General features: G+C 50.2%; 3 protein-coding genes across 3 annotated transcripts; 2 read left to right on the forward strand and 1 right to left on the reverse strand.

The window, feature by feature from the left end:
- Positions 1–1786: 1786 nt before the first annotated feature.
- GCG54_00014492 (Tyrosinase-like protein orsC) lies at positions 1787–2980 on the forward strand (the record flags this gene model as incomplete). The annotated part of the gene is made up of 4 exons (XM_045414322.1): positions 1787–1878; positions 1936–2098; positions 2143–2662; positions 2721–2980. 4 exons carry the CDS (start codon positions 1787–1789, stop codon positions 2978–2980), a joined length of 1035 nt encoding a protein of 344 aa, XP_045270900.1.
- Positions 2981–6314: 3334 nt separating this feature from the next.
- Positions 6315–7700, forward strand: GCG54_00014493 (Amine oxidase [flavin-containing] A; the record flags this gene model as incomplete). The annotated part of the gene is made up of 1 exon (XM_045414323.1): positions 6315–7700. One exon carries the CDS (start codon positions 6315–6317, stop codon positions 7698–7700), a length of 1386 nt encoding a protein of 461 aa, XP_045270901.1.
- A 225-nt stretch (positions 7701–7925) lies between these two features.
- Positions 7926–8917, reverse strand: GCG54_00014494 (uncharacterized protein; the record flags this gene model as incomplete). Its single annotated transcript, XM_045414324.1, has 3 exons — positions 7926–8163; positions 8215–8636; positions 8696–8917. The coding sequence occupies 3 exons, from the start codon at positions 8915–8917 to the stop codon at positions 7926–7928; spliced, it is 882 nt and encodes a 293-aa protein (XP_045270902.1).
- Between the last annotated feature and the right edge of the window lie 1983 nt (positions 8918–10900).

Raw genomic sequence — 10900 nt, forward strand, 5'->3', positions numbered from 1 at the left:
TGACGGACACCGACGTCTCTGCAAACTGGCATGTAGAGAGAAAAGCGCATCGAGGTAGCCTGGGATGAATACAGAGGTTGGTCAAGGAGCAACATTACGCATCTAGGACGCAATTCCGTTGTGGACGGTTCCTGGCATGGCTGCCGTCGCCATTTGTGCCAAGGCCTTAATGCCCTGGCTACTCTCAGTCTGCTCAAGAAGACTGCGTTCCATGAGAAACCAATCGGTAAGAGCGCCCTCTATAACCATGTAAGCGTCTATCGCAGGGCGGTGAAAGATGAACGTCGCGCTCTCCCTCTCCCTCTGCCCCCTTTTTTTTTCCTCGGGGAAGTGGTGGGCGTGGGGATGCCGAATCTCGTTCCAAAGGGCCATCTGCCACTCCCAAAACACCGATTTTGTCATCACGCAATATCCGAGACTAGGTATAAAATGTTATTACTGGCTCTTAGCATGTCTTCAAGGCACTGTCGGACTTGATGAGGCCTTGGCAGTATAACTTTCGGTCATGTAGAAAACATTCAAACCAAGAAGTTGAGCTAGCCTCTATTGATGATGGACCAGGCTGTGCTTTCCTGGTTATCATAAACAGCATCACGATGCTTGATAGGCATCTATCAAAATGTAAACAGAATTTTTACAGTGTGGCGCAAGCCTCCACATATTGAATGTGGCAGAGCTCAAAAGGTAGAAGATGGGTCAGGCTGTTGTCTGTTACACTCGGCGCCATCTAAAAATTACTGGCCCGAGACCAGGAGGGGCGTTCGGAGTCCGGACGCCCGTTGATGAAGTTCCCCAATACCGACACAATTGGGGTCAGACAGGATCGCTCCATTTGGTATTCCCTAACGGCATTGAGTTGTGCTAAGATCTCCCCCAGTCTGGCGAGTTGAATAGACGTGCTGCTCCTTGTCTCTCAAAATTATCTGGGGTTGTGAATGGTGGTGAGCAACACATCTACTGCCACCCGGTTGATGAGACTTGAGCAAGAAGTCAGTTCCGGGACTAAGTGCCAAGCAGCCACCACGATTCTCTTATAATACGTTGGCTTAGATAATATGACTTCTCCCAACTCCTCTCCAGCGCTGGAAGCTCCCAAATCGATAGCCATCCCCGGAGACTCATTGAGATGTTCCAAGCGTTCGTCGTGTAACTACTTCTTCCCTCTGCAGATAAGCGAGCGCCGTCTTGCTGCCCACCTTTGAGAAACCATCATGAGTCAGTCCGGCGGTGCAGTAAAACAGCTGAAAGCAATCATCACCACATGGCAGTTCGCTTACTGAAGCTAGGGTCCATTGGCCCACATCACGATGGCGGCTCACCTGAGCGCCAAGTAGCTGCATATTGCAATATTGGGGATGTTAGCCACACATCGCAATTGCTCAAGCCTTCTTTCAATGTCGTCCGCAAAGTCTAGCCACATTTGACCCAGACGTCCGACGATTTGACTACATGTGACATATCAGACGCTCTGTCCACGCTGAACATTGGCGCGACATCACGTCGGCCACCGGAAACTACAAACGGCCCGATAGAATGATACAAGGGGGTGTTTCCCCGTCGAGCAGAAAAGATGCCTTTGACAGTCAACAAGCGACTTGGCCGAGTTCAACGGGAAGATTCGCCGGACTATTGGGGACTTAAGCGCTACCTCATCTCAGTCTAGCTGGGTTCCCTTCGTTCAGATCATAGAATATAAAAGACTCCAGTTTGCGCACTGCTCAATGGGAAGATCTTAACATTGCAACAGGCAGCTCATCAATTCAATCCGCAACAAACACCATACACTATGGGATTCCTGGCATGTCTTGAGCTGTACGCACTCTTTGGTGCTTTAGTCCTATCTCTCCAATGTGCAGAACCACTCGTGCGCAAAGAATGGTATGTCGGGCAGAACCTAAGTTTGAGTGCTTGTTCACTGACGATGTCAACCAATAGGCGTTCACTATCGATTGAGGAACGTTCGAACTACATCGCAGCCGTGAAATGTTTGCAAGCCAAGGAACCGACTTCGTCCAAAGACACCCTTCCGGGCGCAACGAACCGATTTGAGGACTTTGTGGGAGACCACATACTTCAAACCGTGACGCAGCACTTCACCGTAAGTACCCAAGTCATGTAATAGCGAGCGCTAACCAAGCTCAGGGCACATTTCTTCCTTGGCATCGACTCTTTCTGTCCGACTATGAACAAGCGATACGAGAATGTGGTTTCGAAGGCGCCCAGCCATATTGGGACTGGTCTCTTGACGCTGAAGATCTTGGGGCCTCGGAAGTATTCGACCCAGAGTCCGGATTTGGAGGAAATGGCGTTTGGGTTCCAGGCACCTTGGAAGACCCCGAAGAAGGAGTTCCCGTCACTGCAGATGGTGTACCTGTTTCGTTTGATGGTCGGACAGGCGGTGGCTGCATCCCAAACGGGCCTTTCGCGAACATGACGATTCACATGGGGCCGGGAGCCAGCACGACGTACTACGAGTGGTGTGTCAGACGGGACTTCATGCCGCAATTCTTCAACGAATCGGCGCACTCGACCGTGATTTCTCGGTTAATGCTCTTGCCTGATTTTGGACAGTTGTCCCGTCAAGCCGAGATCAGCGTTCATGGTGCCGGACATCCGGGCGTCGGTGGTTTATACGGAACATTGACTGACACCTACTCCAGTCGTAAGTCCACCTTCTTATTGCTGCCATGTCTGCGAAGTGTTGCTGACAAGCTTTCAAGCCGGAGATCCTCTTTTCTATCTTCATCATACCAACCTGGACCGGCTTTGGTGGTCATGGCAGTCAAGGGATCTATCCACACGACTGAGCGACGTCTCTGGTCGTATCATCGCTAATGATTGGACAAACGAGGTGGACCGCAACGTCACGTTGGACGATACGGTCTATGTCGGAACTTCTAACATAACCACACGCACAGTCAAACAACTCATGGATGTTCGCGAGGACTTTTTGTGTTATACTTATGAAAATTTGTACTGAAAACTAGGCCCTGACTCAAAGCATTGTCTTGAGATTCGGCCAACAGACACTGAAATACCTCCGATGTCATAGCATCTATCATCAAGCTTAGTCGAAATCATGGTGTGCTTACGTGGTGACTTAGTTGGAGATAAAGGCCGTGTGAAATACGGCAGCTCGCGATTTAACGTTGCTGATTGCTGTTAATTTGAGCAAATAAAATCTTCACTGAGCCCATGAACAAAACTTATTTGTCATCAATCCTTCCTATCCATAAAATATGAATTTATAGTGATTAAGATAGTCGGAAGACTCAAAGCCATTAACGTGCAATTCTTACCCGTGAGAACTATTATGTCTCGAAGTCTTTCTTTGCAGATTGTATGATGGTATCAGACATCCATGAGTTCTGTATAGTCAGGCAACGACACCACCGGGAAGGCCCACATGGCTATTTACCGATACCCGTCTGGCAAATACTTAATCACATAGTACAAATCGACTCCATATACCAAGCACTTAAATGATTGACATAATGTCTTTTGTCAGAAAGAAGAGGGCGATAAGAATACATATCCATTTATTTCAATCGCAATCACTCTGATTGAATCCGTAGAAACTTTTGCATTGTTTGTCTCGTGAAACAGTCAACACTCTGCAGTAGACAGATCTCCGCAAACAGCCGGAGACATGGCATACCATGGTACCCGGTTTGGCGTTGTCAATCCTTGGATCATTTTCTAGTCAGCTATAGCGCAAGAAGCCTACATACACAATGCCGTTGATGAAATGCTTCTCCGATTCGAGGTGAGAACTTGTCATGAATCATTGATAGCGGTTTGATTTGAACAAACATTCCATTCTCGTCTGGAGTCTTACAAAGTAACCTCGAGGATTTCCAAGTTGATGTGCTTGTGTGCCGCATCCCAGGTTCACTCCATAGACGAAGGAAAATGAGCACTGGAACTACGTTGGCGTGTAGTGTCAAGCTTCTGAGGCCCGCTCAGCATGTCTTGCCGTCTTTGAAGTTTGATTTGCAAAAGTCGCTGCAGCTTTGAGTGTCTTCAACTTGAGAGAAGCCGAGGCACGATGGTCCTTGGAATGTGCAAGTGCACCTCTGTAATCAGGTTTCGTTAGAAAGGTGTTAATGGGAAGGAAGAAAAGGAAAGAGAAAACGCCAATTCGTTCCTATCATGTTTCTTGACTGGACGACAGCAAGCTGGAGAACAGAAGTGACGGAATGAGCAGAGTTTAGAGTGATTTGACTCGACTTACGTGCAGTGCATAAGCATTTCCAAGGAATACAGAAAAGGATACGGCAATGATAGAGAGCTTCATTTTGCCAATAATACCAAGATAACGAGATTTGAGGGAGTTGAACTTGTCACAGTCCGAAGATGCGCCAGTGAAGAAAAATATGATTGCTTCAAGTTGGACTTGGGACGGCTTTTATGGGTTGTGGAAAGACAGTATTGACATGAAATTTCGCAATGATTCGCTCCTCGATGTGGTGTCCCTCTGTAGCCAAACCCAGTTGCCCATGTCTTCTTACAAAATTCACCGGTCCGGCGATTTAAGAGGTGCATTAAGTTGAAAGGTTCTGCCTGCGGTCTCACGGGCATTTCAAGGCTCTAATCGAGGTGCAAAGTCAACTTTCCAGGCTTCTACGAAACCTGGCCTGGTCTAGACGAGACGCAACGGAGGTCAGCGAAAAAAGCCTTGGAAGCGTAGACGTAGAGAAACCTGACTCGAATTATTTTTCAAATCCTTAACTAGGGTGGGAATGATCTCTGAGATCTTGGGGAGAACGACGCTCTTCTCAGGAATTTGATGCAGCTTGGCCACTGGATTTGCGACCCCATAAAGATATTTTACATGGGCCTCGCCTGGAGACTCAGCCTGAATCACACAAAATTGCTCAAAACTGCCAAGTCAGCTTTGCCCTGATTTGGTCTAAATCGGTGATCTCATGTCACGGCCTCTGAATACGAGTTCGGTTCATAATAGAGTGGGAGACATGTTGCGCGTCGCTATGGGGCGATGACAAGGATTGGGGATTTCGGAGTCAACAAGCTCCCCGTTCTCGGAAAACGATTGCCTAAAAGACAGCAAACTTCGCCGAGGCAGATAAAAAAAGAAGCACTGCCATTCTGACTCGGAAGCATTGTTTGTGTCCTGCCTGATTCTCTATAAAGTCTCCATGATATCTCAAATGTAACCAGGTCTGGAGTTATCTCAAATCGTCCCTCATCTACTCTAGCATCGAACGATATGAACCGAGAGGCTTCGTTCGTGACTGAGATCGGCCCGTCGAGAAAGGGCCTGCGTGCTTCTGTCTTAACTGAGCAAAACCCTCTCGATGAATGTGTCTAGTAGCAGTATGTACCCGCGACTGCTGCATAGTGTCGTTGGGTAACGAAGGGCAGACCGTGCGGTAAGACAGTCCGCCAGCTTTTCTAGACCTGATCTGCCTCTCTCGCGGTTGTTTTACGGCCCCGGGGTGTTTTCGGTGCCAACATGGCAGATGAAACCTGCCAAAGATCAGAATATATGACACACGGTCTGACCTGACGGACGGTAAGCACGAACGGCACACTTCCCCGGGCGGCCACCCAGCCTTCTTTCGGAGACGCAAGCGACATGCGGAGACCCACCTGCCGCCGATCTTGGGCCGGGAGTGGAGGCTATGGACGGACACAGCTCCGGTTAGCCGCAGTTACGTTGTATGGCGGTGACAGCTGTATATTTTCTGACCTCTATTAGGTTTATGTCGTTTCAATCAATCTTTCGAGGGAATAGATCGTACAGGCAGTAGATCCTTATTTTGTGCAAACGTCTCTGATATCCGACAGATCCTATGAACGTTAATACATTTCCTCCCACACGATCTGAGAATACGTCCAGTCTACCAAGAAGCCATTGTAGGGTTTGCTCTCCTTTTCAAATCGCACTGAACATATAAAAGAGCACAATGACATCCAACATCCAGTTGACGCACGTAGCCAGACGAGTACTACTCATCGCGCCTTGGCGTCTCGCAGCCACTGAGACCACGGACCGCCCAAGCCGACAGCAACACGCTAGTCTCAACGCGAGCCAGACACTGTCGCTTTGGCCCGTCTAAGATTGCGAGGCGTTGATGATTGGCCCCGACCGAGACGTGGCTGACTTCCCTCCAAATTTCCCGTCAGCACTAGACTCGTTCCCGTTGACAGGTCCAAGCAAAAGGGCATCCCGCGAACTCCTTTTTATCAAGACGGGAACGCCCGACCTGAACTCTATCAGACGTTTCCCGTTGTCTGCACTCCGCCCTACTCTCTTACAAGACCAGACATAAGACCGCAACCTCAACATCATGGACGGCCCATCGACGGACGGTGCCACGACGTATGACTGCATCATCATTGGCGCGGGATACTCTGGCCTCGCAGCCGCACGGCTCCTGAAGGACTCGGGAAAGAGGGTCCTTGTCCTCGAAGCGCGCGACCGCGTCGGCGGACGCGCAAAGACGGTGCACCTCGAGAATGGCGACTACTGGGACGTTGGGGCGACATTCCTCGGGCACAAGCAGGACCTGATGTACGGGCTCGCCAAAGAATTCGGCGTGCCCGTTTTCAAACACCCAACCGAGGGCAAGATCGTGCTGGCGTACCGGGGAAAGGCGCGCAGCTACAGCGGCTTGATTCCTCCCATGCGGCCGTGGGAGGTTCTCGATATTGGAATGTTTGTCCGGAAATTTGAAAAGCTCTGCGACACCGTCGACTTGGAGGAGCCATGGAAGACGCCGAATGCGGAGGCTCTGGACCGGATGACTGTGCATGAGTGGATGAAGAAGAAGGCCTGGACGCAGGCGACGATTGACATGGGCAACATGGCCTTCGAGTCAACCATTGCGGCAAACACATCATGCATCTCCATGCTACATGCCATGTTCTTCTTCAAGGGGCTTGTGAATTTTACCTCGGCGTGTGGGGTGGAGGGAGGAGCACAGGAGCATTTTGTGAAAGGCGGTGGCCAGCTGATCGCAGAGAAGCTGAGGGGTTATATTGGTGATGATCTGGTCCGACTGCAAGAGCCAGTTCGGTCGGTTTCTTACACGGAGAGCGGTGCGACGGTGCGGACATCGAAAGGGGAGTATCAGACCAGGAGGATCATCTCGGCGATTCCGCCCCCACACATCCTCAAGATTGATTTCGAACCGAGACTGCCGGTCGAAAAGATTACATTGCTTCAGCATACGCCAATGGGGGCCTATATGAAGGTCTTTGCAACTTACAAAACGGCTTTCTGGAAAGACAAAGGGTTGACAGGAGAGAGCACGAATCCGACAGGGTTTTTGAGTGTTACATACGATGCGACACCAGAGTCGGGATACCCTCCCAAACTCACCGGGTTCATTGTCGGTAGCAAGGCGAGGGAGTTCATCAGCTTCAGCAAGGAGCAAAGGCGGCAGGTGGCCCTGGCGGGGTTCGCTTCTGCATTTGGACAGGAGGCCTTGGATCCTGAAGATTTCTTTTTTCACACCATGATGGAGGATGAGTGGGCCACAGGATGTCCGATGGCGACTCCTGCACCGGGAATGTGGACGTTGCTGGGCGAATGGGTCAGGAAACCTGTCGGTGCTATTCATTGGGCTGGCACGGAGACATCGACAAAGCACTATGGCTACATGGAGGGAGCGGTTTTCGCGGGCCAGAGAGCTGCGAAGGAGGTGCTGGAGGAGTTGAAGTGGAAGATTTGAGGATCGGTAATTGGAAGGAAGAGATACAGGAGTCATGTATCTAACTAGTCGTGTACTTTCCTATATCGGCGTACAGCACATTTAGATACCTTAATTACTGACCGTCGATATTCTGTTTCCGGATGTGGGGTTTGCCATGCTTTATTCTATGGGGTCTATATTTCTCACGATCCGGCTGAAGAAAAGTTTAGGTCCTTGTAGACATTGCTGCCATGCGTCGTCAAGTTAAGGGGAAAGAGACACGCAGCCGTCAGCGCTGTCCTCCTCGAAGATACCTCCGAAGATGATACCCTCGTTGATGCCAGACTCGTGGAAACCAGTCTTGGTAGTGTCGCCAGTGCCGTTGATTGACTTCTTCAGGACGCCAAAGTGAAACTGTCCCTGGCCAGAAATATCGTTCTCAACCGGCTTGCCCTGAGCAACAAGGGGGGCGCTGCCCTGGGAGTAGTAGATCTGGGTCATGCTTCAAGACAATGTCAGCATGGGCATCTAAAGTGGAATTATCTTTGCTTACTTCTTGGTAAAGTCCAGGGTCAGCGCAAAGTTGTGGAAGACCCCGTCGGTGAACTTGGTCCTGAAGAGCTCGGGCTGGAAGGGCTTGGTGTTGGAGTTGCCGAAGAGAACCAAGACATCAGGGTCCGCGGGGTGGATGCCGATGAGGTCTCCGTATTTGAGCGCGTACTGGTTCGAGCTGAAGATGGAACTTTCGAGGAAGACCATTTGGTACTCGTGCGTGAGGTTGAGGGGCTTCTTCGGGTCCTTCATCATACTCCAATGAACTGTCTTGATTCCGGCGGTGGACGGGTCTGTGCCATTGTTGCTCATGGGCAGCATCTCCGCACGGCGGAAACCCGTTTGCACGTTGGTCTCAGTCGGTGCAAAGATGGAGCGGTCATCGATGTTGACTTCGAAGGGCTTGCTGAAGTTCGCATCGAACTGTATGGGTAATTAGTAACGGGGATACTGCCTATGTTCAAGCATCGACAGTAACTCACGAGGGAGTTAAGGCCAGTCGGAATGGTCACAACATCGCTGGCCTTCAGGCCCTTGCCGAAGACAAATCCGTTGTTGAAGGGACTTGCTGACGTATCGAAGTCGGTGGGGGTGAAGTTGGTCGGCACTCGGCCCTCGAATTGGATGGGACACTGCTTGGCAGCGTTAGCGGCACCAGCCGCAGAGAGAAGGAGGGACAAGGTGGAAATGAAAGAGAGCGACATTTTGAAAATAGTCTCCGTGATATGTTACAGCGAATTGAATAGGAAAAGAGCGAATAGATCGGACGATCTGAACGAATGAAGACGGAAGAGACCTGCTGGGCAATTGTTCACGAGGGACCAAGAAATCATCCGAACCAACAACTTGCAGATCATTCTTGGTTTTATAAAGGCATCGACGCGATATCCCATCGGCAGTCTAAATTGTAGATTCATCTCTCCTGGTTTCTCATTCGTTCGGGCCATCTGCACCCTGCTGACAGTTGCGACGAAGCTTCCGGGATGCTGTTATGACGATTCATTCGAGATGATGAACGATATTGAAAGGGTATCGCAGCGGCCCGTTCGGTATCGCAAACTGGCCGTTGAAAGGTGTACTGTCCAATCATTTGGGGGCACAGTCCCATATTCTCTCTCTGTTCGAGTCCGCCGGTGACCGGTGGGATGGGTTTCCAATTTGTCTGAGACTGAAATAAAGTTTAGCTACAGTCCCGGAGCGGATTCCTCTATAGGCTCGCAGCACACGATTCATGTCAGGGGCGTAGAAGGCCTGTTCGTCTGTTGTTGAACAGAGCTTTGCAGGGGACGTCTTCAGTTACATATGACGACGGCGGTAGCGCTGCCGGTGGGATACCACATTCCACATTCCCGGGACCACGTCTATGGGTATCAAAGGATGAGGATGTGGTCGTAGGATGATTGTATGGAATGAACCCTGTGAATAAATTCGGCACGCCAAACAATCCGAGAGAACCGGATCAGTGAGAACTAACTTGCATCCAACAGAGGTTGTTGCTGCTACAGCGGCTCACATTATCTATAAATCCTTATGAAGTGGGAATATTGTTGGTCAAGCGTCATTGAGACGATGAGCATAGAACATCGCAATCAGACATGATCGTGAAATTAAACACCAGACGTAAGGGATCGTTGACGAATGCACATGCAACTGATACATACAGATCATGCGATGGTGGACCTAAATATTTGCTTTTCTCGGGAACGGCTTTCCGCTGGCGTCGAAGGGCAAGTTTAAGTCCGAAGCATGTCGTACTCGAACGATGCATCGTTACTAGAGCACAGGAAAAAGTATACCCAAGTCATTGATCGGCTCTGTTGGTTTCGATATGCCATCCCTTGCCCTCATCGCGTGGCATACACACACATTCGAGAAGAAATGCCAAACCCTTGGCGTGGGGAGATAAGGGGCAGGGAGACCAGAACCACGCTACCTTGGCAACACAACTAACCATCTTGTCTCTTAGCACGTCGGATAGTACCGATCTAACACTTTGATTCGTCTTTGCAGACGCATTCAGCTACCAAGCCACATGGCAACCAACAGCAAAACCACTCATCTCCCGTCTGCAGCCCCATCCCTTAACACGCAAGTTTGACGCTAGAGCCACCCGATGCAGCCAAGCTTCCTCCCGTCGACGATAGTTTATCCCAAGGGTCAGGAACGGCAGCAAGCATGGCGCGGCTTTATTCATGTTAAGCTTGCTTTTCGAAGCTGCAAGCTTCGGGGGAGATTTCGCGATTAGGGAAGAAGAGACACTCGCTAGACCTTTCCTCCTTGCCTCTATCGGGTCCCAATGGCTGCACTATGGGCTGTTCCAGGCTCGGCGTCTGGACGGCAGATGCACGGCATCCATGCGGTTTCCCTTTTGTGTAAGTCCTGCAATGAGTCCGTCATGCGTCTCGCCAGAATTGATGATTTCTGTCCTTCTTCCTCTTGCACAAGCATCTCGGGGGCTTTTCTTCAATGGTGCGCTCTTCGAGCACATCACCACGGTCCTTACCAGGTTGTTATATGCATCCACATTCGTTTCTTGCGCATCGCATTTACTTGCAGTGAAGTGGTTCTATCGAGACCGACAGCTTTCACCAAGCCGCCTCAGATTAGGTTCTTCGAGGCTTCCACTCGTTTTTTCTTGACGAACTGCCTCAACTTTAGAGGGCTTCTTGTCAAAATAGCCGGTTTCA

The sequence above is a fragment of the Colletotrichum gloeosporioides genome (assembly GCF_011800055.1).
Source record: "Colletotrichum gloeosporioides strain Lc1 chromosome Unknown consensus_6, whole genome shotgun sequence".
Classification (NCBI taxonomy): Eukaryota; Fungi; Ascomycota; class Sordariomycetes; order Glomerellales; family Glomerellaceae; genus Colletotrichum; species Colletotrichum gloeosporioides.